The sequence below is a fragment of the Coffea arabica genome, chromosome 2e, assembly GCF_036785885.1.
Source record: "Coffea arabica cultivar ET-39 chromosome 2e, Coffea Arabica ET-39 HiFi, whole genome shotgun sequence".
NCBI classification, from domain to species: Eukaryota; Viridiplantae; Streptophyta; class Magnoliopsida; order Gentianales; family Rubiaceae; genus Coffea; species Coffea arabica.
The window spans coordinates 5,871,748-5,899,657 of NC_092313.1; the positions used below are offsets into that span (position 1 = coordinate 5,871,748).

A 27,910-nucleotide genomic window follows, 5' to 3' on the forward strand; every position below is an offset into this window, starting at 1 on the left:
TACACTTACTCTCCCATACCACTCATCTATTCCTTCCCTCCCAAGTTAAGGAAAGTTAATTATTTCCTTCCCACTCCCTCTCCCTTCTCGAGCACGAGGGTCTGCACACGCGCACACACACATATATTCTCATTGTCACGGACCTCCCACCACTAAATTAAGTAACTCTTTGTCACCGATGTGTTTGGATAGTAAATCATTCAAAATATTATTTTACTTGCATCACAAATATAATTTTTTATTATTTTTTATATTTTCAATCATTTTTTTGTACTACAATGATTATTCTAAATATATCATAAAAAGCATTACAATAATTATTCTAAATATTGTTTCAAATAATTTCTTGTCTAAGCACACTAATAATCTTTTCATATACATTATAAAAGTATTAATGTGTTGATTGTAGTTTAAAGTCATGCTCATGAATATCCACATTTCACATCAATTGCAGCAAATTGAGTGACATGTACGATTTTATTAAATAAGTTGTAGCGATAATTCATTTCCAAAATAATGAAATGATAATTATCCAAAAAATTAGAAATTATAAACAACATTGCAATTGCCCAAATTATAAAAACAAGAAAAGCATACAAATATACATTGCAATTGAAATGGATATTTTGGTGAAATTGCAAATATCATCTATTAAATCTCATTCCTCTTTTCCTTTCTTCCCCATGAGATTATCCTTATTCCCTAGTTTGCATGTACCGTTTAAGACTTGCTCTAAAGAACTAATAGTTCTATATTTTATGAATCATTTAATTTTTTTTCTTTATATTTTCATAAAATTTTGCAACAAATTCTCTGGGCTTCTCAAATTTTGATAAACTTACGTAATGTTTGGATTGTAAGTTATTATACTTTATTTACACCTTATTTACACACTGATTTACTTGTATTATCAACACATTTTTCAATTATCTTTTTATCTCACATACATCATATCAAAAAAGTACTACAGTACTTTTTTCACAAAATTATCTCAAATAATTTACAATCCAACAATTATGTAGTTCTTTTTTTCCTAGAAGAATTATCAAAAAAGTACTACAGTACTTTATATTTATGTAGTTCTTTTTTTCCTAGAAGAATTGTGATGTATTTTAGTGAAATTTGTTTTAAATTTTGTTGTATTATGGCCAAATGCTTCAATTTGGCTTGGAGGTCTGTATAATATTTATCCCCAAGGCCCACAATAGTGCATGAAAACCTAGGAAAAGAACAACTTAGGGTTTACATGGGCATTTTAGGACCTTCGTGATAAATCTTTGCTCATTTCTTGGATACATGATAACGTAGTCAACGTTATTGAACAAATGGTAGGGGTGTGATAGTTATGAAATTTTGAGCATGGGGGATGAATTTGTGGCTGATTGGTAATATAGTAAAACATTCAGGGAGGTAAAGGTAATTAATCGGTTAAGAAATTGTCAAAAGAAAAGAGGCAAAAGAGTTCGAAAGCGGGGGGAAAAAACCACCTACCGACAGCGACGTACCTTCCAGCATAAGAATTAAGAAGCTGCACTTATTATTCACTATAGAGTCTCTTTTAGTTCAACAATTTTCTTGGGGAAAAGTCGAGGAAGAAGAGCTATTGTTAACAGATTCGCACACCAGATGTAAACAAGAAATGGGTAGAAACGTTCCCAACTGATTTGATCGACAGCAAATCACCGAGACAATCAAAAGGAAGCTAACCTCAAACAATACCCACAGCCATATCATGAAGAGACGAATCAACAATAATTCTGGTTGACAAACGATCAAAAACACCCAAGTGAAAAAAGATAAAATCCAAATAATCAAAATTTGCCTCATCAGATTGCATGTTCAATTCCTAGCATAAAACAAACATGATAAATTCAGAGACTAGAAGGGTAAGTCCACAAAAAAAGGGGTAAATTTTGACTCTACATACTGTCCTTCAATCACCAATGACCTTCATCCGGCACCTACGGCCTTCTAAAGCCACCAATGACCTCAAGCTGTCTCCTCCTACTTTCGCTGGAACACTGCAACAACATAAGAAAACTGTAAACGTCCAAACAAATGACTATTAACCAAGCAAATAGTCAAAAACGACTCCATAACCATTTAACACAATGTAATCATGGCAACACTAAGAATGGAAACGGTAGAAACTGATGATGATCACAAAAATCAGGAGTAGCTTCTGAATGTCCAGTGTACCACTCCACAGCATGGACGCAGTTTTCAAATTTCAGGAGCTCCAACAAATTGCAAAAATCTAATCATAGCCAGATGGAACGGGTCAAACATGGAAAATGTAGCATACATGCATATGAGAAACCCTCCGCGAGTCTAAACAATACACATCAGTGCCCCAACAGCAGAACATCACTTGAGCAGACAGGCTACCAGACAATTCAATCCAAAAAGATGTCATCTTAAAGCCATTGAGTGCTAATCTAACTCATTATATTAAATTAGGATAAATCTGCGCCGATCAACAAAATTGCTTTAAAATGTGTCTGCAGTAACTTTGGATGACTTATACCAGGGAAGTTTCAAAATACTTGGAAACTAGCCAAAGTGCCCATCTTTTCTAACATGCTTCCTGAAATGTGGAGGGGATATCACTTAACAAATCAAAGTCGCCTTATGAAAATTAACAAAATCTCTCCCTTTCACCACCCACATGTTGTGCACACAAGTCTCCATCAATTCTGCATATCTAACAGCCATATTTTGGATGAATTGTGTAACACAAACAATTTTAAGCATGATTGACATCCTCCGTATAGTCTTCAGAACCACATCTTGCTCGCTCTCTCTCCACCCACATTTTTTGGTCATGTTGATCAGTAGCCACACAAACTGTTCTCATGAAAAACTTCTCCATGTTACCTCATCATTCACTAAAATGATGCATGTCTGAAAATTTAAGCCATAACTATAAATCTGGTAAGTCTGAAATCCAACACAAGAAATCTGGTAAAACCATCCGCTACTCAAGCTGAGCTGTATTGCCTACAAATTTTAGTATTGTATAAAGACGGAGATGTAAAACTTCAAGCAAATTCTTCACAAAGACCAGCTCCTTCTTACAACCATTCTAACAAAGAAAGCTTCAAAATTAGTACAAGCACACAACATTGTGAAAGGGAAACCACTTATAAAAGCAATATGAGGAACAAAAGTAAATTGCGACCACATATCTATATATACAGAATCCAACCCAAAAAATCAACTCCAAATGACCAACGTTGAAGTTACTCATAATCTAACCAATTGGTCAGTTTACCAAACTCTATAAGTTAGAGCATCCCGTAAATGATCAAAATTAGTAAACTCCAATTCAGATATTGCAAAAGAAGCATCTCACTGAAAAGTATAGGTAACAAATTATTATTGACCAAAAAGCAACCATAAACATAACCTTGGAAAATTTTCAAAAAAGCGGATAAAGAATACCTTAAATATTGCTTGGGAACATGAAGACCCGAACCCTTGATCCCTGAAGTATCAAAATACAGAAACATTCGTTTAAGAAAAAGAAATAGCAAACCAAATAGGAATAATAAATACAGGAACAGCAGTACGGTTGATACTACCATTGATTTGGGGGGCAGGTTGGACTTGAACTTAGCTCGGACGACGCCGCTGTTACCGTCAGGCCGGCGAACCTTTCCCCAAATGCAGCGGTAATGAGATCCATTCTTCTTAACCTTAGCCTTGTAGATGTACCCCATCTTCTTACCGAGGTACCAAGCCACCTCCTCCTTTGTGTTCACTCCTTCGATCTGAATGAACGAAGTGTTCGGGTACTGGTTGGACTTCGACCTCTTGTACCCCAATTAGTTCCTCTCACGTAAAGCCTGCAGGGTTAAACCCAAAAAATGGGGAGAAAAATCAAATTCAATGAAACCAATTACTGCATAAGGGGAAAATGGAGATGGAGGCAGAAAAATTGGATGACCTGACGCGCTCTCCTTGGCGTCCCTTAACCATTTTCTGATGGGTGATGAGGGGCGGCGGGGACTGGGGGATGGGGCTGCTTGTAGCTAGAGATGGAGGAGCCCGATAAGAGTTGCGCTAAAACCAAGGTGAGTCAATGATGGTTATGTGTGTTGATGATAGGGACAATTTCAGAAACCTCAAGCATGGTCAAATTAGTCATGGATTGTTAAATGACTTTGTTATCCTTAAGCAACTTAGGAAGTATTGTGTATTTATATGGAGAAAAATAATTTAGTCCCTTGTACTAAATTAACTATGATTTTGAATATAAAAAAAAAAGTGAAAATCTTGAATACTAAATTTTATAATAATTGTTAACATTTTAAAATTTTTTCTATATGTTAGTAGTTCTTGTAATGTTAAAAGTTTAGAAATTTTTCGCATAAATATATATATATTGTTTTAAGACTCTGAAAGTTAAAGAAATAATTCAAAAAAACATAGCATATTTTATATTTTTTATCATTAGCCATTAGCCATCTATTGTGATTTTTTTTCTTAAAAAAGCCATATTTTGACTTGTTCAATTCATTTTCGAAATCTTTCAAAATCTTATATTAATGGATAGTTTGGATGTTTTGGTTAGAAAAAAAAAAGATGGAAATTATTAAGTTATGAAATTCAAAAAAAAAAGAGAAAGAAAGATGAGAGATTTTAATATTGTTTGAGAGTTAATGTTGGACAAGGGATGATTATATATATATATATATATATATCGATAAAAATTTGTTCAGTACACATTTGAGGACAAATTGGCATATATAAAAAATTTTATTAGGCATTCTCAGCCTTTTCCGATGCTTTCCGTCCACATCTGGGCTGAAAATTTTGGTAACCATAATAGTATGAGCTCATCCGTCAAAATCAGATGCTTTTCGTCATTTTCTACCTCTCAAAAACTCTTAAACGTTAGAAAGAGTGTCTTTTTTGTCACATTCTTTTCTTTTCATTAAATCACAACTCCTAAACTAGCTATGGAGGAGTCGGCAAGCTAAAATCAAAACTTTAATGGCTAGTTTGGGAGCATAGGATAGAGAAAAGAAAAGATGAGATTAAGTTATGAAAGAAAATAAGAGGAGAAAAGAATTGTAGTGATTTTGATGTTATTTGGAAGTTTAAAAAAGAAATAGAATGATTTTGGATGTACACGTCAATAAAACTTTGTTTAGTGTTCATCTAATGATAGAATTGATATCTTGACAAAATTTTAGGCTTTATTCGACATTCTGTCCAAATCAGGCCATCAGTGGCGTGGAAAAGTTTTCCAACTGTAGCAGTGCCTTTGTTTTTTGGCATGAGTAAACTCGCAAATGAAAGAAAAATTTTCCTTACTCCCACATTTCATTTCATATTGATTGCAGCAAATTGCCTGACTTGTACGATTTTATTAAATAAGTTGTAGCGATAATTCATTTCCAAAAAAAAATGAAACTATAATTATCCAAAAAACTAGAACTTATAAATAACATTGCAATTGCCCAAATTATAAAACAAGAAAAGCATACATATATACATTTTGCATAAGAGCGATTGTATCAAATTAGATAACATCAATCAACAAAAACATTATGCACCAATTGTGATATATAATATATTACATTTTGTATTATGTCACACAACACAATTAACTATATCACACGAGGAGTAAAAAGGAAAAAAAAAAACAGATGTCTTATAAACTCAACAATAGAAAATTAAGGAATAGTTATTGCACTATAGTTTGGATCCTTTATTAATTCATTGATCATGGATTAATAAGATACAATTTATTTATTTATTTATTTTTTGGTTTCTCTGGACAAGACCAAATTTTAGAATGACAAGTGGACATAAGAAAATAACACGGAGTATTTAACAAGTATGCTATGTTATTTGTTATAAATTTATTTAAAATCCACCCAAATTTGTAAAAGAAGGAAAAGGTTCCTTTTAAAACAAATCTTAGCAAAATTAAAAGATGCTGAGTCCAGCTACTGTCAAAATCCACCCAAAATACTTTTCAACAGCTTCAGCCCATTAGCCCAATACAAATACCCACTGCGTTTCAGCCCAACGGCCACCTCCACTATCCTCTCCAACAAAACGCCCACTCCCCGGCGATATCCTTCTCCCTGCTAGCGGAAGCGTCAGTTAGCCTTCTCGTTCCCCTTCTTCCTTCACGCGTTCTTCTAAGGGTTTTTGAGGAGACAATTTTGGCCTAAAAATTGGTATGGATTGCGGATGAGGTTCTTATTGTTTTTCGTGCATTTTTCTTCCATTGGTTTGGTTTAATCGATCCTATTTATCAATGTTTTGGGATGTTCTTGGGGATTATCATTGTCTTTTCCTCGAATTAATATAGCAGAAAGGTATTTTCTTTTTCATCTGGTCCTTAGTTGGGACGGGCCGACCCGGACACTTCAGTCCTGGTCGAGCAAGTAGGGGATCGTTCTCTCTTTTTCTTGTTTTAGACTGCATCTGTAGGATTCGTTTTGTTCGGGTGATTTTTTCCTTTTTGGTAAATATCCCCGTTAATAATTCGAATAATCTTCTTGTTAATTGATTTTCTCTACATTTATTTTTATTTTTATTTTTGTTTTTGAAGTGTTGGATCTAAGAGCCGGTATAATATTTACTCACCTAAGAAATTTTTTTTCTTTTTGTATGTCATGGTTGTGCTCCTAAAAAACTCTTATTGCCTGAGAATACTCGTTTGTTTTTGTGCGACTTTACTTCTAGTGTTCAGGTTAGTTATTTTTTGGATGCAAGTTGCAGCAAAAGTTGTCATATTTTAGTGGGTCCTAAATCTTCACTTGTCACTTAAAGAGATCTCGGGAACCTGACTTGCATGAAGTGTCATGTTGTGAGCTTAAATGTTTAATGACTGATTCTCCTATGGATTTTTGTTTTGGATGGAGGGCTTCAGTTGGTATATCTTTAAAAATTGCTTTAATGTTCCCCCACGCCCCTCCCCCTTCCCCCCTCTTTCTGGCTATACAATGATGAAGGGTTTGTTCTTTTCTAGAAAACTGGTTGTTAATAAGTGTGCTTCAGTTGTTGGATTGTATAACTCCTAGAAATTATAGAGTTTATTTCTAGTTCATGGTATAAATTTTATTTAGCTGCTTGCTCTAGGTTCCTGGATATGCTATGAAAAGTGGGAAAAGATTAACATTTTGAATGTAAAAGAATTAATCCCACTTCTTGATTACTGTAACTTAAATTCCATTCATCTATTATGGACATAAATTGGACTGCCTGAAAAAATTGCATTCAGTTGCCGAGTTGTTGTCGTATATTTTTATACATTAAGGTTGTCCCTTTCCAGCTCTACTTTTTTATTATCCGCTGTTTTCATTCAAATTGGTCAGCATCTTTTGGCCTGTTGTAGTTCTAGTTGTCCTACTGATTATTTCTAATTTTCTTTGATGATATGTAAAATAGAAAGTGTTTTGCTTTTGAAATTTTACTGGTTCAAGACATATCTTGCAGTAAATGGGCTTGTGGACATTGCTGGAAGGCTGCCTGCTTCTTGCAAATGCCTTGGCCATATTGAATGAAGATCGATTCCTTACCCCCAGAGGTTGGAGCTTCCAAGAATACTCAGGAGCTCGGAGGAACTCAGTAAAGGGACAGATTATTGGCCTTATTTACACAACACAATACTTAAGAGTTCTTCTTATTCTACTGAACACCCTCTGTATTGTTATAAAATTTGTATCTGGCTAATGTTTCATTGGGTAAGTTTATGCCAAGCTAATTGATGTATATTTGGGGAGTCTTATCTTTCCATTTTGTTTTTGTTGTGGCTGGTAGATCTAGTTATTAAGGTATGCTGGATGAAACTTTTATGAAGCTGTTTAATGTACTCTTAGGGAATGAAGGTCGTGGCATTGTAACTTTTTTTTTTTTTTTTTTATGGAACATGAAAGTAAGTGTATGCATGGTCTTTAAGCAGAGAAACTATGGTTATCCAGGTTTTGATGATCTGTCATTTTCTTGTAAAATGCAATCAAGTGTTTAGTATCTTGGCTTTCCGAGACCAATGCTTGCAGAGTTGGTGGATCTATCAACGGATGTCTTATATTCTATATTACATGCATCTGTGCTACTTTAACATTCTTTCCAATTTAAATTCAATTCTCCTTATCTGCAAGTTGGATAAGTGACGTGGTGTAATAGGTATTGGGCTTGCAGTTGGAAATTGAGCATGAATTCTCTGCAAACATGCATTTTGTCCTTGTTTCTTCAGGAGTGTGGTCTGCTCATGAGGGCAAAAAGTATCTGCCTTAACAACAAAGTGTTTATTTGTATGGGACTAAATAATTGGGAACATTTTGCTTTGCATGCCCTATTTGAAACTGAATTTGCCTTCTGTCACCTTGAGTTCCTAAACTTGGACATGATATTTGTGGTTTTGGAAAGTTTAGTCAATGGGCATTGTTGCTGATATTTGTGAGAAAAAAATTTTTTTTTTTTCCCCGGCTGTTGCACTTTTGTTAATCTTGGTAACATTTATGAACCTAGTGTTTGCTAGTTCTGATGTTATCTTATTCGTTGCAGAGATCACTTGAATGCTGTAAACCATAGATCTTGTGAAAGGAGTGTGCATTGGAGGTTCTTCTAGGGATGAAGCATTTGTTAGGATGTTGCTTGTTGGGTTATGTATTGCTGATGTATTTGAAAATTTTCTGCATTAGTTGACGGACGTCGGCTGTATTTTCTGAATTTGTACAAAGAGAGAACATGCTGCATCTCTTGTAGTATCTTTCTTGATTGTGATATATGCCTTACGATGTGAGGATTAGTGGAATGGTTCATTTGGTTCTGTGCCTTTATTTAGATTGACATGTTCTAAAAACGCCATTATCTGCTCCAGCAATTACCATTTCATCAGAACTGATGAAATTCTTGAGAACCTCAATGCGATTGGGGGGAAAAAAAAGAAGCTTGTATTGGGAGATATTATCTGGCAACCTCGTCATTGCACAGCAAAGGCTCTCGTTTACACGCCACACGAATTGTGAATGCAAAACTCAATGGACAGCTAAGACTCAATAAAGAAAAACCACCTCTTATTCTGAGAAAAGTCACATCCTATACCTGAAATGTCAACAAACATACAGAGGTGGGATTAATTTTGCCTCTGGAATTGCCTAAAAAATCATAGATCTGCAAATATATGGTATGTTTTCGAGTCTACTGCAATAAGCCGTAAAGCAGAAATTGCTGCTAAAACAGCCAAGAGACCAAAGAAACAGACATTTAACCAATGCCAGCTCTTTTGTATGGACGTCAGCTTGTTTTTCATAGCTACAAGGTACATGTGGTTCGCAAGTATAAAAGTTAGGGGGAATGTGCTGAAAGCCCCGGTAAGGCTCATAAAGTCTCCCAGGAATGGCAGCAAAGCTGCAATGAAAGTGGTTATCCCTAGGTAACCGCCTCGTACTCCAATCCTGAAGGACAAGTTGCGAAAAGCCAATGCACTTCCTTTTATGTTAAATTTTGTATCCAAGTATTCGTACATTGGACTTGCGAATATCTACAAGAAACACATAGGACACTCAACGTTAGCGTGTAATTTCAAGAGAGAGATAGTGCTAAGCAATCAAAAGAGGGAGAAATATTTCTTAAGGAAACAACTTGAATAGGATATAGAAACTATTTGCATCTTGAGCAAGCTTGATGTTCTGAGACAAGCGAACCAATGGAATTATAAACTCAGAAAGGAAGAGTAATGAAATTACATGTAAGGCGATGACAGTTTGAAGAAAAGCTGAAATATTGGCCAGCGTCTTCACCCAAGCAGGGCCACTAACACTGTTCAGCAAATATGTCTGTGTGTCGGATCCATAGGCCCAATATCCTATAAATGTGACAGCATACATTGGCAAAACACCTACTGTGAACTGAAAGTAAAGAGCTTTCATCATGTTTGAAACAACTGGTTGTCTCACTGTCGCCTGTCACATTGATAATATTATTGTTATGTCTAGCATTCAAAACAAACTTTAACAGATAAGAAAGCAGGTCAGATTTGGTCAGTGCTTTGCAAATACTAGGATTGTAAAAGATGCAATGTTCACGAGGATATATGAAAATACCATCAGTAAGAGAAGCCCAAAAAAATAAATAAATAAATAAATCCACCAAGCGGCGGAGAAATGAGAAGAAGATATTCTACATAAACAACCAAAAAGAAAGTCCCAAAGTTCAAAAGATGACAAAGATTGTGTTCCTGACTCCAGAGTCCAACAAGAATCAGTAAACAAATCTCCTGCACTAAGGACGGGAAACGGAAATCTTCTCCGACGTCAAACCCCCACCAGAAGCTACTCCAAAATTTTGCGATAACCAATGGCACTTCACACTGAGTTAGTCATTGCCAAGACAACTGATGCTACTAATATCAACATAGAAGCAAGAAAATATCATAGTTTAATCCTAAAACTAAAGTTTTAAGTCCCAAGATCATCATCAATCCTTCGTATATCTCAGACTTTTGAGTTCCTACAAAAAGGTAATAACATGCAAAGTGCATGCGACTAAACAAAGCAGTCAATACAGTGTGAAAAAATAGTCCTTTATAATAAACCAAATACATGAACACTGCTGAAGTAGTAACACAAAAGAAACAATTCACTTTGATGTCATTTTCCTTACTTCTACTAACAGGCCAATGACCCAAATAAGTAAGCAATAATAATATGTTAATCTAATAGAAAAAGAGAAGATATATAAACATAGAATCCATAAATGGAGTCACATATAACGTAGCCATTCAGTTAATCACTAAAAAAAGTATGACATTTGTCTCTGAAGATCATTAATTTTCACAGACCTGTATCTCTGGAAGCATTCCAGTATTGAATGCAAAAACAAGGTTTGCAACTGCACCAACGGTAGTAAAAAATCTGCTTGATTTGGTTCCGGCAATGCTGTAGTCCCTGGGAGGAGCTTCAATCCCTATAAATACATACAATCTCTCATAAGACGGATCCAATCAATATCAGCACCATTAGCTGTTAAGCTGAGGATATTATTCCTTTACACCAACTGAACACACTACTGTTGGAAAAGCATAGCAGAACACATAAGTTTACAATTGTTCCTTACTAGAGAAGAATGGATGAAATCCAGGTATCTTTGGGATAATACAATTCACAGTCGCGATTTATTCATTGTCATCAAGTTGCTTGTGACAGACACAATTAACTTTTCAAACTTCTTAAGTTGATTCAAAGATCAGAAGTCAATGTACTTAAATTCTGCTAGGATACCTAGTAACTACACCAAATACCTACCAGCAAACCAGGACCAAGTAAAACCCAAATGTCAATAGATAAAAGATGATCTGAAGCCGTTAGCTATAACCATGTGAGTAGAATTATGGGGTGACTTTTTCTTCTTTTCTGTGGGTAGGGGAGTAGGAACTTTATGTTTGTTTATCTTTATGTACAAGTCTTTGAGAAAACTAATACTTGTTAAAGTGTTCTAAACAATCTGACAGATCTTTAAAATAAAAAAAAAAACGTTGAGAACGCAAACTAATTGTAATATGAATCAATATATGATATTAATTACAACTCATGTACCCCAATACAAATTTGATCCAGCAAACTGCATTTTCACATATCCCAACACATGGAAATAATACCTCCTATGCAGTTTTTGGTGAAACTGCAGAACATTGTTAGGATACTCAGTATCAGGATACCTCATCCTCAAGTTTCATTATAAAATTCAACCCCACAAACAAGGTCAGTGCATTTCAAAAAGTGGAAAAGAACATGAACTGGATGAATGAAAAACTTAAAATCAGATTAGCAGTTTAAAAGCACATCAATTTAAACTAAAGGAAACTGAAAGGACAGTAGTTTCAATGAACACCTCACAACACCATAAGAACTGCAAGAAAGGAACAAAATCATACCGTCTTTAAGAGCTAGTGCAAATGCAATAACAATATATATTAGGCTGAATAATGTTGAAAATCCCAGCCAAATCCTTAAAGCTGACAGATGAGGAATACTGATGGCAAAAAGGCCACATCCTAAACCCGCTAGCGCAATAAAGTATGGCAGCTTCATGACGTGGTCATCTGAGTAAAGAACATACACAGCCTGCAGAAGTATGAAGAGATATGTGCTTAGATGAAACCTTCAGAGGATAGTCTTTGTATATTATAGATTGCAGAAAGTATTCATAAATTGAACTTTTCCAGCATAACTAATATTTGTCTGGTCGAAAATGGGTACTTTATGCGCTACTAATAATCAATAGTAAGAAATCAAATAAAAAGCAGCCATACTGCTAATTTAACGTCCCTAGAGGGTGTTTCTTTTTGTGAAGAGAAAAAATTACGGTTTCTGCCCTGTTTTGCCTTTGTATTGCCAAGAGGTAGCTATGTAGGTTCTCGAATGATGTACACCTAAGAAGCTCAGCAATAAGTCAGACAAGAAAAAAATACCATAACAATTTTACCTTCAGAGCCTGGCCAGCCAAAATGATAAATCCAACATTGATCATGAAAAGATTCACATATTGCAATCCCCAAGTGAGCGAATAAGCTTTCTGACCTGCACAGAAGGAAACAAGGTGAATAGAAAGGTCTTGATTAATATGGCACTCTGTTTTGTCCATATACTCATACCATATATAGCTCTTGCTAGGTCTCTGTATCTGATATGCCTCTTTCCTCCAAATTCGTGGAGCTTGGCAACAAGAGCATTTGCATATAGCGAAATAGCAGTTGCTAAAATCAACCCTAGTACACCACCCAGCCAACCTAAAGGAAGCATGACTGTACCAGAATATCCCAGCACATAAGCGCTGTTTATTCCAGTCGTGAGGACAAACCCCACCTGAAACCATGAATCTGCATTTGAAGAAGGGTAAACTTTGGCTAATTCAAACTCAAAAACAACCATGTTATGATAAAGAGACGTACAAAATCCTACAAACCAGCCAAAAAAACCAGTGCTCTTCCTGATATCATATATAAAACAGATGGGCACGTAACTTTAGGAGACGAGAGATTAATCCTATGAAAGAATCGTTTGAAAGATGATTTTATCTCCAAAACTAGAGTCGAAAGGGGAAAACATGGATGCATAAATCATTCGATTTAGAGCTTCAAAAGATTCAACAGAAAAAATATCATGCAACAAGGAGGTCAATCGTTTTGCTGATCATATAATCTCACATCAATGGAAGTTATATCCTAAAGAGAACCTCAATCAGAAAAAATCCCTGCAAACAATTTCAACAGAAAAAATAGCATGCAAAAAGGAGGTCAATCATTTTGCTGATCATATAATCCCACCATTAATGAAAGTAATATCCTAAAGAGAACTTCAATCAGAAAAAATCCCTGCAAACAATACCTTTCATATGTATCGTGCAAAAAAGAATCAGGGAGAAACAAAATCCTAATAAAGATTCTATAACATGCTATAAAGTTCCATTCTTGCACCATATCCTGTTCATTCTTAACATAATAAACTGGAGACTACATTCTTCCCTTGAGAAAACCAAGTCTTAATTCATCCAACCCGCATAAAGCACTCTTTCAAGAAAAGCAGTAAACGTAATACAAGTCGATGTACAAGAAACAAAATTATCATAGGAAGACGGAAATGCAGAAGCCAATCATACCCTGGCTGATTTGATGGGCAGTCTCAGGGATTTCAACGGCCAAATGATCATCGGAGAGCACCTTCTTAGGAGGGCCAGCACCGAGAACATCGTCTTGGTGCTCCATTCCAACAAATTCACCCCCCTCCTCTTGAGTGCACAAGTCTTCTCCTTGCGTACCCAAGAGCAATGACAAGCTCTCCTCCTCTTGGATTACGACTTCCCCAAGGGCCAGCCCTCCCTCTTCCTTCCCCTTTTGTAGCTGAGAAGAACGCACAAATTTTTTTTAAAAAAAAGGAAGATTCAAACTTTATTGATTGCTATTTATTTATTATTGCAATCCTATATTTAGTTCGTTACTACAAAAAAGAAAAAGACCACACCCACAGCCACACACACCTAGAGTGTGTGCAGGCGTGTTCCTATTTAAAGGGCCTCCATCAAATGCAGGGACAATCATTAATTGGAGAGTTCTAAGAGAGAAAGCTACGACACTGAGAGAGAGACGCATGGGCACGCAGTCGCACCTCCATAAAAGTCGCTGGGCTGTGGATATCGTGGGGAGCAATTATTGCGTGTCAGTGACAAAATTCTCTCATCGCCCGCGTATCGGGATCGGGAGCAGCAATTGGACCCACCGCCGACACATTGCGAGCCGTCAATTGGCAAAGTCGGGTCAGGCGGTGGACGGTTTGATTCTGCCAAGTGGGAATCTGGGAATGATCGGTTGAAGGGAGCAATTGTACCGGATGGCTGCTCTGTTGAATTTTCTTTCAGTTGGTTCGTTATTCCAGGCCATACGGTGGTAAGAGTCGTTAGCAAGATTACTAAGAGGGCATATCAATTCGACTAATGCTCCGTCCGTCCCATCTTTCAATGGCCGTTTTTCAACCGTCCCACATTATAATCTAATTTTCAGTTTAAAATATAATTAATTTTTAATTTCTTTAAATACTCTTATTTAATGTACTTCCTTGTTCGTGAATATAATCGGTCTTATTCTTTAATTGTTTTGATTCATATCTTGAATAACTCATCAATATTATTGTTGTAATTAATATAAAAATATACTTATTGATTTTTTCTTGCATAGTTTAAGAAAAATTAGCTGACTTTGAAAAAGTAAATCTAGCTTAATGCTTTCCTAAGATACCCTACATTAATATCAGGATAATCACTAATCATCATACTTTTGCATTAATTACAATAAAAATAATAATGATATGTTCCACTATTCAAGACAGGTTAACTATATTTGTTGTATGTTAAATAAGAGTATTTTAGAAAATTTAAAAATTAACTATATTATTTAATTGAAAGTTTGACTATAATTTGGGATGAATAAAAAAAGAAAAATAAGATTATCAAAGTGGGATGGAAAGAGTAATGGTTAATTATACTATTAATACTAATGTAAGGGTATTTTAGAAAAAATAGTATGTTAGATTTGTTCTTCCAATAAAATTAACTAATTTTTCGTAAATTGTGTTGAAAAAAAAAAAGAAGTTTCAAAGTAGGATGGAAGGAGTTTTTTTTTTTTTTTGAACGAACTTCTTTGCACCTAAGGCATTGTTTGGATTGAAGGAAAAGGAAGGGTAGGGGGGGGGGGACACCAATAAAAAAAATTAAACAAGAACAGAGGAAAGTAGTTTTTATCTATTTTGTTTAGATTAAATATGAAAGAAAAAGAAAGAAAATACTAAAATTTTGTTTGGATTGAGAAAGACATGAAAAAAAATTTAATTATTTTATTAAATTTGATTCACTTTCTTTCCGGTGTTGGCGTAAATCACAGTTTAACGAAATGATTAGATCATTTCACTCTCTTTTATTTCCTTTCTCTAGTAAAAAAATAAATCCAAATATCTTAGATTCTTTCCCATTTCATTTCCTCTGATTCCCTCAATCCAAAAGGGTGCCTAAGTGAAGGGATACAATTTTGTGGGAAGATATTTTTATGCAGCTTATATACTTAATTATAAAGTGGGAGAGATGATTTCTTTTTTCTTTTTTCTTTTTTTTTTGTGGGTGGAGATGAACTCAACATGATTGATGTATATAAACAGATACGCTGTCTATTTTTGGGTTCCTCAGAAAAGGTTAATAAAAAAATACGCGTTAAGCTTTGGTGCGAGACTCTACTAAAATTGTTTAGTCAATCTTTTTGGCTGGGGCGGGGCCACCATAGATTTTACGAATCCAAGGACGCGCGTCAACAATAAAAATGTTTATGAAACAGATATATTATTGTGTGCCGTGCAAAATTAACTCATCCTTAGATTATGGAACACTTTTCTGTCTATTGCAGGTAATTTATGAAGATATCTCGTCCTTTACGCTCTAAGGCAGGGGAATATATATATATATATATATATATATATATATAGTAAATTCGTTTTGACTTCCGTACGCTTCGAAAAATGGGGAAATAAAAGTCCGGTCGGGCTTCTTTTTCAAATTTATAAAAACTAATGAGTGCGGGCATGATTGAGGGAGAATCCGAGTTCTGCCAAACACCTCTCAGCCAGCCATCATTTGAAGCCAAGGGTCTGATCACCTTTCTTCCCACTTTTTATTTTTTTTCCTTTTTTTTGGTTTTTGTTGGGGGGCGGGGGTGGCGTTGTCTATGGACGGAGCTTTACCACGTTAAGTCCACTATCCTGTGGAATTAGAAAAGGGAAAGCAAGGTTCCTAATTCCACAATCTTACAAGATAAAAGTCTCTTGCATCCGATTCTTCTTCTTTATTCGATTGTCCAATTTCATCGTATAGGCTGTATATAGTAGTAGTAGTAGTAGCATTAAATAGGTAAAGCTGAAATGACTTGAAACTTTTAAAGTGGAAAAGACTAATGAATATTGCGAAAAGCAGCAATAAATCAACTTAATGGAATATAAAGCAAAATGTCATTTAATAGGTAATTTGGGATTCTGTTGAAGTTGTCTATTTTGCTGAGATATGTAGTAATGCTCTATTTCGTGAGGATCTTAAACAGATTAGAGAGTTTACTTATAGCAGTATTTGTATTCCATGTCGTAAGACTTGATACTTTAAGCACATTGAAAATAGATATGGATCTGATTATATAGGAGTTATTTAGTAAAACATTTATTGAAAATGTCTATTCACGTTTCTCTATATCTTATTCGTATCTTCAATCATTTTTTTTTTTAATATCTCACATACATCACATTAAAATAAAAAAAAATTTAAAGTAATTCCAGCCCATAAGTAAACATCCTCGGCGTTTATTTTTCCGTAGAAATAAGCAATTTTGTACTTTGTATTCACCCGCCCCATTTATTTTGCGATTATTCATGCGCCGGCACAACCATCTCTATATCCGTTCACATCATGTCGGTCAAGTTGTCTATGATATCGATAGCTAGAGCTGGTCTAGGTGTCCATCAGTCCAATCCAACTGAATGACTAGTTGGCACAAGTATTGAGATGAAAGTCAATTGGTATTAGAATGACTAGTTGGCACAAGTTTTGAGGTGAAAGTCAAAGCTATTATAGCGGCTGACAAGTCTGAAATTGTGGGGACAAATAAGTACTACTCCCTCCCTTTTTTTATAATTGACGTTTAAGAAATTTGCTCCAGTGTACTTTTATCTGTCATTTTATTATTCCCATACAGTATTAATTATTTTTTCACAATTTTACCCTTTTATCTCTCTTTTTCAATACAGGGTTCTTAATTACTACTCCTAGTAATTATTACTTCTCTCTTTGTAACAACCCTAGTAATTATCTGTCCCTCCGTATTCTTTCTTCTTTTCTCGCAGTATGTTGAACCCCCTTTGTTCTTCTCCATCACCGCCTCCCTCTGCATCAACCACTTGCAATTCAACCATCTTTAGGGGTCTTTCATCTTCAACATGTGCTTGTGTGAATTCAATATTTAAATCTATTGCCTATTCAGGTGAGAAAATTATACTCAACCAAGACCTTACTCATTTGCTTTCTACGAGGCTGACCTGTGCCTTGGAAAAAAGATGGAGTTGCTTTGACCTTAACAAGGGGCATCAAGCATATTGGTTATAGGTCCAGGCACGTGCAAGAAAACATAGAACTCAATCTCAAAGCAACCTTATAGCTGCCATCAATTTACTTACGGAACAATTATAGTCTGCTAATCCTGGTTATAGCCTTATAGGAACAACAAATATGCACCTTATAAGACAAACCGAAATGCACATGTAACATACTAATCAGTGATGGAGCCAAAAAAAAGGCAAAAGTAAATCTAAAATTTTTTACCTACTATTTTTTCTAGTTTTTTAAGGAAAAAAATATTTACCAACAGGTATAAATGATGCATATATTCCATGAAAAACATAAAAAGACAAACTCAAAATTATTAATGTAATAATAATTTTGTTTCAAAAATTAAACTAAACCATTTACAATTGTTCAGGACGAGTTTTCGTATTTTGATAACGGTTTACAACCTTCTCATTTTGAACTTCACGGAATATATTTTTCTTAGTGTAAGTAACTAAACAATCATTCATCCAAGTGTCTCCCATTCTATTTCGTAACCGATTCTTTACTATATTCATAATCGAAAAAGCCCTTTCTATGATAACTGTAGCAACATGCAAAATCAAAGCTAACTTTAGGAGCATATAAACAAATGGATACACAAAACTCTAAGGGACACAATTGAAATTATATCAAAATTCTATGAATACTATAGAAATTTGAGAGGGATAATGAGGGCCCGTGCCGCCAGTGCCCCACCGTAGATCCGCCCCTGATACTAATTACATACAAGGCACCGTCAGTCTCAAGGGGGAAACTCATGCTCAAAAATAGACCTGCAAACTAGAGCAAGTGACCGCACGGTCAAGTCCGCTGTCATTGATTTCAAGCTCTTTTTGAGGTGATCCAAGTTGCAAGTTAGCATTAACTTGATATACCTTATCCTTGCATATTTAACATCTTATATTAAATTCAGTAGCCCACCATCTAAAGTGTTCAAGAGAGAGAAATATCTTATTTATATTGCAGTTAACATGAGGCACAAATCCCAAATTTGAATGAACCTTGAGCACTAGCTTCACTGCCATTGTCATGATTTTCAATGCTTGAGCCAGGTTTTATGAGATATTCAGCTGGCTATCAACCAAACTTAGTAATTGTAACCCTTTCTTTAGGGAGAAGCCAAACCATGAAGCCATGGAAGAAACTAAATGCAATAATCCTCACATAACAGCAAAAGCAAGCTGAATTTACTAGACAAATTTACAAATAGGTAACAATTGATGCAAACCCATGATAGCATGGATATATTCTGTGGAAAATAAAAGAGAATTGCAAGTATAAAAATCTTTGATTTTCCTTTGTTCATAAATTTGAAACAGTTCAGGATGATGTTAAAGTCTAAGGTTATGTAGTTACTCTTAACAGAAAAGTATATTTAGCTCCACAGAAACACAATTAGTCGGACTTTAACAGTCATCATGTATGTAATCATCCATAACAGGTGGTAAAAGTGGATTAAGCCACAACAAACAGAATATCAAATATGGATGATTTCAAGCGTATACATATAGCAACAGTATAACTTAAAAAGGAAATACAATATGCTTTATGGTGGTTATGGATCTGTAATAAATTTGTCCTGAAAATTTCTTATGAATTTTTGTTCCTCGCATGCTAGGACTCAGGTTAAGGGGTCGAACTACAAAGTATAGTTATATCTTTAAACGGTTAATTGTAAGCGTTCATGACCTTTTGACTAGAAGATTTATGAAATGCAAAGTGGCTTATTTACAGATCCCTCACTTCAAGTATTGGTATCTGCATAACAGGAAGGAAGCAAGAGGCGGCAAAGCCAAAGGTAAGAAATGGAAGCTCAAGATCATACTACTGTCAGTAACATTACAGGCCACAGGCACATTGGAAACAACAGTTTGGCAAGTTACAAGATACATCACAAGAACTTGACCCTCTAATACTCCGTAAGTAAACATCAGAATCCACATCAGAAACATTAGTTAAGCAAACTAGATACAGATACAAATTGGATTCTCTAATTCTTAACAGCATCTGAGCTGTCCTCTAAAACTACTTGGATCTTTTCGTACCTGAAATCCCCTGGATTTGCTGAGCACTTAACTGGGATCACTGCCACCTGATCATTATTAGCAAACACAGCCCATAGAAACAGCACCACAAATGCTGCCAATAGACCACAACCAGTTGCAAAAATCAAACCAGAAAGCAACCTCAAAGCACACAGGCTTTTCTTGTCTGCCACTTTATCTTCACTACGTTTACTGGAAAACGCCTGTGGATTTACGGGCTGACTATGCAGCCAGTTGGGAGCAATCCTCACCGTAAACTTCCACGAATAAATACAAGTCTTCTGCACTGAATTTCCACGAGACGAACTCAATCCAACCAACACCTCCTCCCCTTTCCACATTTCCCCTAAATCAATTTGATAAGCTAACAAAGGAGCATAAGGCCTAGGACCACCAAATCCAGATAACCTAACCTCTAATCTCTTAGAGCTAGAATCATAATCAACCCAAGAGTGCAGCTTAATCCCACTATTTAAAACCAATTTAATCGAAGAAACATTGCTTACTTGGACAGAATGAAGACTTGCCACATCAATCCCAACGTGATTCGCATTCTCGTCCCCTACATTTTCATTTCTAGAAGTATCAAACTCAACCGCGAAAAACCTGCTTTGCCGAGAAAGCCCAAAACCATCCCGCGAAAACTTAGAGGAAAAATCAGCCGGGACAATAATTAGGGCAAGGCCGTCTCCGTCGTGGGGTGAAATTGAGAATATGAAGTCAGTCGAAAACGACACAGGCTTGATGGCGGGCTTCTTCGAGTTAGAGGAACGAAATTTAAAAGTTTTGCTTCGAATAAGAAGGCCGGAGCTTGAAGAAGACGTAGGGTCGGTGAGCTGAACAGATGAGGCAGAGTTGATGAGCCGGGCGTCGCCGATGAGCAGAAGGTTGGGATCAAATTTCGGAGCGTATGGGAGTGGGGTCGAGGAAGTGCGTGAAAGGAATACGAGTAGAACGGCGATGGTGAAGTTGAGAATTGAGAATGCAGCCATCTTGAATCGAGCTCAGGGGCGATTTGATGAATGGAATTTAGGGGTTGGTAGTTTACACTTTTACAGTTAGGAGTCCGTTAGGGTTTGGGATTTTGGATGGGAAAGAGTTACTGTTGCCGACAGTTTCCAGTGCTGTTTATTGAACTGACGAAACTCAGGGCTCGTCACTTCCTTTTCGTCACTGTTAGTCTTTGGGAATTGGAGCCATTAAATTACAATTATTAGTATTATTATTATTGAAATGCTAGCCATGTCAGCCGTCGCCCGAGGGACGGAGGAGAACAGAAACAGAAACGAAAAAACAAACTGGGCCCATTAAATGCTGATTGTCCTCTATTGCCATTGGGCTCGCTCAATTTGTTTGGATTGGATGATGTGTGAATTCCAAAATTCTTAAAGCACCCAGCAGTCCCTTTAAATTGTTGCCATTCAAGATTTTTCCATTTATTTTTGGTCTTAATTTTACCTCTTCAACAATAGCAAACCTATATACTTTGGGTATTTCTAGAATTTAATCCGTTTTGGGTAAAGCAACTGGAGCGAAAGATTGCACTTAAATCATTACACTAATCCAAATCTACAAAATTTAAAGCCTTGAATCAAATTTACAAAAAAAAATAAAAATATTTTTAAGCCCTAGGCGAAAAGGAGGTGATGTGGCATATGCCTCCAACTATTATTTCAAATATTATTTTGCTTGCATCATAAATATGTATTTTATTTATATTTTTATATTTTCAACTATTTTTTTATCTTATATATATTAAGTTATAAAAAATGCTACGATAATTATTTTAAATAATAACCTATCCAATTTGTTAATAACGTGGACCTAAGCATGAATATCTACATCATCAATTACATCCAGTTTTTGGATTAGCCTATGTATATGTATACATACATGCGTACATGCAATATATATATATATATATATATATAAAAGGATATAGGCTAGTTTTCCTTGTAGAGAAATGGCACTACTCTTCGCATCAAGCCTCCTTTCTCCTTAGTCCCCAAAGACAAAATTGTGTGCCTATGTATATCTAACTCTCGAGGAGCCCAAACCCAAACTCGGCTAATTGGTTTGAGAGTTTCTTCCTCACTCTTGCTTACACTTCCAAGCCTGCGACCCGAAAAAAGCATCCAATATTATTTGCTTTTTCATCTAAATGATAAAAACATTCTAAATAATTTAGCAATCATTTGGTTAAAGAAAAAATTGATGACTAAAATCGAACATTCTAAATAATTTAGCAATCATTTACGCTATTTGCCCTCTAATTATCAAAAAAGATGCAAAATAGATATTGAAACAATTGCTGCAAGTCTCAGCAATTGGGCTTCACGTGGGGGCTCATTAGCCCAATTTGAGCAGGAGAGAAACTCCTCGGCCGAGCGGCAAGCCCCAATCTCAAGATGAATTTATCCGTTCAACTAGCCACCATTTGATCGGGCCAGGAATATTAGCCCCGCAAGCGTTTCTGTGCACCTCGTCCTTTCCAACACATAGGATCTTCTTGAACCCAAAAACACAGCACCGTATCATGAAAAAAAAAAATTTAAATAAACTAAAATAAAAAATAAAAAGGAAAATATTCATATATCTTTGGTAACTCAAATTCCACTATTCAAATTATGTATATTCATAATTCATCCGTATCCCTTTAAGGACTTATTTGATAACCTAAAAATTAATGCTAAATAGATCAGATATTGCATTGTGTCTCATTATATACGTGCGAGGAACTCACCGGCCTATGACTTCAAACACGAACGGCTAGGAGTCCCGTTATACGTACCTAGGATCCCCCGAGACACTTTTGATGCTTAATTTAGTAGAGCTTAGTGCAGAATGAAAACAAATAGCTAAAAAGAGTAATAAACACCACGGTGTGTGTTCTTGGGAGTTGTGAGGGTTATTCATAGCAATGGGCAAAAGAGAGGAGGAGTGGATAAATTTCCCGTAACGATGCTGATCCGTTATTGGTCAAGTTCAAATTCTGGCATGCTGTGCTTGTCTGCTCAAGGGTTATTATGAGTTATGACTGAAAAATGGTCAGGGTGGTGCTGGAGCAATACGGTGGGATTTTACCTTGCGAATAAGATGTTTTTTGCCGTCTACTCTGTCAAGATGGTAAATAATTTTCATCGGAGATACGAGGCATTCCACTTGCCTTCTGAGTTTTACACCACGAACATAACAAAAAAAAAAAAAAAAAGAAAAACTAAAGATGGTACAGTTTTGAATCGAACGAAAGAGGGGAAAAAGAAAGGGAAGAAGAAGACGAAAAAACGGTCCGCAGGTAAATAGAAAAGGAATATAAAGTCATGTATGGGCAAGCCAAGCCACCCGTGTCCAGACTCCAAACCAGACTGGTTGGGTTGGAGGGTAGAAAAAGAGAAATGGCCAGGCAAAAACACACGCACACACACCACCAGCAGACACACATTCTCTCTCTGGAGTGGAGTCTGGTCTCTGCAACGAATTCATTCATGGCTAGGCCCATTTGAGCAGCTTCAACTTTGTCGTTTCCCATTTAGAATTCCACGATTAAACAATAATTTCCTTCCATCCATCCATGGGATGGGATGGGATGGGATGGGATGATTTTATGATTGATTATGCCCTGGAGTGTAGAGAAGAAAACGTGCAACGAGACTTGAATTATACTGACCCACTGTGCACTTTTACCCACTGTGTGTGTCTGCGTCCACAAATTTAATTGCACTCTTTCTTCTTTTTTTTTTTTGCTTCCTTTTTGGAAGATGACAGAACTGGGGATTGAATTGAAAGAGTATGATCTGGAGACAGTTCAAGGACCCCTTTGGCTGTGGTTTGCTAGGGCCACCAACCGATGTTGAATCCTGAGAGCATGATGAGGAATTATTTCAAACTTTTTTCCCTTTGGAAATTTGCGTGTCTTCTAGTCGTGTCCTGGTTAAGAACTTGTAGTCAAGCCGGGGGACATTAGGCCTACACATTCCCCATTTCACGACAATTTGTATTTCATGAGGGCCAATTTCCTCACCTTTAACCCCAGATTACATGTCAGGCATCTGAAATCCGGAATACTTTATACTAATACCTACTTAATGGTCATTGCAATTAGTAGGGTTGAGTCCTACTTTGACCAAATCACCGTTCAATACTTGCGTATGACGCTCACTTAAGAGCAGTAATATTCAACGCCCCCCGAGGTGACTGGCTGCTAATTGTGCTGCCTCTCTGGGTAGATTTTCTTTTTGGTATTCTGTGTCTTAAAGGGTATAGGATAAGCATATACAAAACAGAAAGAGCGAACCCATTGTAATTTCAAACGTTATCATCTATCTCTGAATTAAGAAAACTTCAGTAAAAGAAACTAAAACTTCTATATAGACAACTAAAGAATGGAGCCAACCAGGTGTTGCTAAAACCTGTAGAGATATACGTTCAGTATTAGCAACTTAATACGTTTTTACCATAAGATAAAACTCTACAATCCAGCACATTTGCCCTATACTTTGAGCATTTATGGAGCTGTATGTATGTCCTTTTATTCACCCTCACTGGCACTGAAATGTCGAGGGAATTATACGAAGCTAGAAATGAATACCAAAGTACATGACCTGTCTCTTCTACTCCACTGACCACAGTCCACACCAGTAGTTTTACTTCCGTGCATTGCCATTCAAGGGGATGTTGGGCTAAAATGACAGTCCGCTCTTGAATCAATTGAAGAGGTAAACTTGGAAGACAGAAGAAAACCAAGCTGGAAATTGAGCCCCTGCAGAAGTTGGTTCAAAAAAATTGTGTGTCCAGGAATTACTACTATTAACGTTAAATGTGAGTAAATGTGTTTTCTTTCCCTTTACCAAACAACGTACCATAATGTGAAACGAAATTCAAGATCCTATGCAATATTAATGGTAGCAGCGGTACAATACAACTATTACGGTCTTGGATAGCTCAAAGGCGTTGGGCTGATCATGTGATAAGTGTGTCCATGCTCCATACTCCACACTGGAGACCAAGGTTGTCGAAAGTTGGGAGTCATGTGATGAGGGGATCATCATCATAAAGAGAGAGACTTTATATATCTAAATTTTTGGGCAATTTTTCTAAGGTCCTCACCGCATGTGGGCAGCCGATTCCTTTGCCTTTGGAAAACTCAAGGGCAAGCTTCAATGTCCGTGCCCCGGGGGGGGGGGGAAGGAAATGAAGCTCTCCCCCTTAAAAAAAAAATATATATATATATACATATACTAGTATAGTAGTATCACCTTTCGTTGCCTTGGATCCTAAATAAAGTCTTCGTACCATGTGATATCAACTCTTGAAACGCAGGGCCACAGGTATGGTCATGCTTGCGAGTTTGTTCTTAAAAAATGACGACATTTCTTGTTGGACTGCTTCTAGCTTTGTACCTTGATGTCATACAGCTGAAGATGTTGGACGTCTCTTATCACACAAACTGTCATTCTGATTCATTCGAAGGTTGTTCAAATGTCAAAACATTCTTGCCAAAATAAACTTTTCTAAAAGTTAGATTAATTAGTTGTGGCAACTTGCAAGAATGTAACCATTATTAAAAAGAAAAAGAAAAAGAAAGTTCTCCACCTTACCTAGGTAAATTGACATGAATTCTTTGTTTTAGGCACTAAATTTATACAGTAAACTTTATCAGGTACGTACTAATAATGGTCAAAGGTTCAACCAATGTGTCTGTTTCATTCTTACTTGTTGGTCATTGGTGCTTAAGAATAGCTAGAAAACATAAATGTCTGGTGCATACTGTACAGTACCCAAATTTTGGGGTATGTCAGTCAGTATGATCGGTGTCATGTGCACTTTGCCCAAATGATTAGGTATATTTAAATACTACGTGTTTAGATACATTTAGTGGATTTATCCTGGCGCTTGATACTTATAGCCGATGACGACGATCGTAAAACATTGGAAAGCTTTTCTAAAATTTCAACTCTCAATTGATCAGAAGTGAATAATATTCAGCTCCCAGTCAAAATGTTTCTTCTTCTTCTTCCTTTAAATTTTTTTTTGGTTTTGTCTTCTCAAAATTAATTTAATAATTATCTTTGAAAATAATCAGGTGTTTCATTTTTCAGCTATCTTATAAAAAGTCAAACAGGAGTACTGAAAAACTCTAAAGATGAATTAAGAAGATAAACGGCATCATATAAGTGGCTAGGGAAATCTATGCTCTTAGAAAAATGAATTAATTATTTCATACGGGTTTAGAAAGCTGAAGCATAATTTCTTTCCCTTCCCCAACCCCCACAGCAAACATAAAGGTTGTAAAGCTCAGAAGTTTATAATAAAGTTAGAGCCAACAGGGAATTGAGAAAAGGGTTTGAAACACACACAAGCTCGATGTGGATCTTTATTTCAAAAAGAAGATGCATCCAAAAAAAAAAAAAAGAAGAAAAAGAAAAGGCAAGCACAATCAAAGTCCATTTTGGGCATGTTCAAGCTTAAATTACTATGAAATTCTCATGCAGATTGGATATACCTCATTTATGTATGTATGTGGTATTCCTTGAATAGGAAACGATGAACAAAGATATTGGTCCATGCTAGAACTACCTGTTGATGCAGGAGCTTGCAAAGAAAGGACAGTGAATGAAAGAAAGAATGAAGAAAAACGGAAGAGATCGAAGCGGCTTGCTTACTTGTTTGTTCCACAAGGGCTTACGGCCTCAAACCCTTGTATGCGAATGCGAATCTGCAACTCGGACAAGTGACAACAAGTGCATGCTCCTGAGGTCCTAAAGGGATGGATGGATCTCCATTTTTTGGATGAAGCTTAGCTACCAAAGGAGGTATCCAAAGGGATAGCATGATCCCACTTCACATCACATGCAGTTTAGGAGTTAAAAAGAAACTAGTATTACAAATACTTCCCCTACATGTGTGTACTCTTTTTGAAGGCAAGAAATTAAAGAGTTAGGATCAATGCGATCCCTTTGGATGGCTCCTTCAGTTGCAGTTAAGAAAACAATTGCAGCAACTTCCAGTTGATTAATGTAGAATTCCACTTGTCTCTCCACAAAGAAAGAGATAAAGAGAGAGAAGGGAAAAAAACAAGAAAAAATAGCAGCAACTTCTGCTTGAATTTCGAATTCCCCACTTTGTCTCCAGAAAAAAGCAGGAAAGAAATAAAATCAAAGAGGAGAAAGAGGATTTGGGGGAGAAAGAGAGATTAGATAGAGTGGAGTGATAGAGAGACAAAAGCAAGTGGTCTGAGGGACTCTCAATATAAAAGATCAGGAGACTGCAAGTGCCCTAGCAAAGACTCAATATAACTACTAATATATTCACAATTCTTGTACGCTACCAATGCTACTCATTTATTAATGTTTCAAATCGTTGAATCACAAGGAAAATATATACGTTTTTTTTTGGTTCCTCATCTTAAAGAAAAGAATTAGTAGACCCCATCCCGTTCTCAAACAAAGGCAGGCACATGGGCGAAGGTTTTTATTATGGGTGGGTCAGTTATCCTTTATTTAGAAATTTCCTCCTAGAGTAGAGGGTGGGTGGTAAATATCATTATTGTTTCTATAATTACTTTCGTTTGGCGCTCCAAGCTCTGGTCCCATTCCAAGATCTTCTTTTCCGTCAAACTTCTACCATAAATAATAAATTTAATACGCTTGTTTAATGAGAAAAACTATCTTTTCTCACACTGGTTAGTGGTTAATTAAAAAAATATATTTATATCGCTAATCTTGTGTCCTGATTAGATTATAGCAATATATCGGATGGATTAATTTGCACCGCTGGTTTACAGGTTTGGTCTTCGGCTTCCTGTTTAAATGGTCAAAGACACATGGCACGATGTAATGATATGATATCGTATAGCACCACTCTAATCTTATGTATGCATTGAAATTAGCCCGGCCCCTGCTTCGCTTAATTTACCAGATTGAAAAGTAATATTAATTTCGAGTTCGAGGTGTCAAGAAAAAAGTGATGCATTTTCCCCTTTTTTTTTTCCCATTGATTGGACAAACGCTTTGTTCTAATACAGAAAAATTTAGAAACTATGCGCAGAAGTTTAGGTCACGGGTTCCACGTACTTGAGTTACTCATTCAGTGAGGGAGATATTGCAAATTATAAGACTTAAAAATATTGTTATAGCAAGGCGTGTAAGTAATAAATAGGCATTAGAAAATTTATTTGCAGATTCTTTTTCAATAACCTTTAATGAATAAAG

At 36.1% G+C, this 27,910-nt stretch overlaps 4 protein-coding genes and 1 long non-coding RNA gene across 6 annotated transcripts; 1 reads left to right on the top strand and 4 right to left on the bottom strand.

Moving 5' to 3' along the window:
- Nucleotides 1–1,703: 1,703 nt before the first annotated feature.
- On the bottom strand, nt 1,704–4,111 carry LOC113730410 (large ribosomal subunit protein eL33w). The gene is given in 5 exon segments (XM_027255071.2): nt 1,704–2,021; nt 3,445–3,487; nt 3,585–3,829; nt 3,832–3,848; nt 3,950–4,111. Coding segments are annotated over 4 exon segments (336 nt in total). The 5' UTR covers nt 3,982–4,111; the 3' UTR covers nt 1,704–2,021; nt 3,445.
- Nucleotides 4,112–6,055: 1,944 nt separating this feature from the next.
- On the top strand, nt 6,056–8,782 carry LOC140003881 (uncharacterized). 2 transcript variants are annotated; one of them, XM_072078459.1, is made up of 3 exons: nt 6,056–6,197; nt 7,462–7,709; nt 8,533–8,782. In XM_072078459.1, the coding sequence occupies exon 2, from the start codon at nt 7,465–7,467 to the stop codon at nt 7,696–7,698; it is 234 nt and encodes a 77-aa protein (XP_071934560.1). In that variant the 5' UTR covers nt 6,056–6,197; nt 7,462–7,464; the 3' UTR covers nt 7,699–7,709; nt 8,533–8,782. The 2 variants fall into 2 exon arrangements, with proteins under 2 accessions (XP_071934560.1, XP_071934561.1); XM_072078460.1 differs by having other exon boundaries at nt 6,058–6,197; nt 7,449–7,709.
- Nucleotides 8,783–9,023: 241 nt separating this feature from the next.
- LOC140036573 (proline transporter 2-like) lies at nt 9,024–14,270 on the bottom strand. The gene is made up of 8 exons (XM_072078458.1): nt 14,133–14,270; nt 13,627–13,867; nt 12,623–12,847; nt 12,454–12,548; nt 11,903–12,092; nt 10,811–10,935; nt 9,717–9,932; nt 9,024–9,511 (listed from the first exon to the last, which is right to left on the bottom strand). Exons 1-8 carry the CDS (start codon nt 14,136–14,138, stop codon nt 9,134–9,136), a joined length of 1,476 nt encoding a protein of 491 aa, XP_071934559.1. The 5' UTR covers nt 14,139–14,270; the 3' UTR covers nt 9,024–9,133.
- A 5,375-nt stretch (nt 14,271–19,645) lies between these two features.
- On the bottom strand, nt 19,646–20,692 carry LOC113730413 (L-type lectin-domain containing receptor kinase VIII.1). Its single transcript, XM_027255077.2, has one exon. It carries the CDS (start codon nt 20,690–20,692, stop codon nt 19,646–19,648), a length of 1,047 nt encoding a protein of 348 aa, XP_027110878.2.
- Nucleotides 20,693–23,973: 3,281 nt separating this feature from the next.
- Nucleotides 23,974–27,128, bottom strand: LOC140036574 (uncharacterized). The gene is made up of 2 exons (XR_011840123.1): nt 26,363–27,128; nt 23,974–25,154 (listed from the first exon to the last, which is right to left on the bottom strand). It is a non-coding gene; the product is annotated as an uncharacterized lncRNA (long non-coding RNA).
- Between the last annotated feature and the right edge of the window lie 782 nt (nt 27,129–27,910).

What these genes read in the sequence shown, in the direction of transcription:
- LOC140003881 (XM_072078459.1), top strand. Translation starts at nt 7,465, where the DNA reads ATGGGCTTGTGGACATTGCTGGAAGGCTGCCTGCTTCTTGCAAATGCC.
- LOC140036573 (XM_072078458.1), bottom strand. An exon ending in GAATGCTTCCAGAGATACAG is followed by an intron (nt 9,933 to 10,810) that starts GTCTGTGAAAAT and finishes TCAATGTGACAG; the next exon opens with GCGACAGTGAGACAACCAGT. An exon ending in AAACTGTCATCGCCTTACAT is followed by an intron (nt 9,512 to 9,716) that starts GTAATTTCATTA and finishes TGTTTCTTGTAG; the next exon opens with ATATTCGCAAGTCCAATGTA.
- LOC113730413 (XM_027255077.2), bottom strand. Translation starts at nt 20,692, where the DNA reads ATGGCTGCATTCTCAATTCTCAACTTCACCATCGCCGTTCTACTCGTA.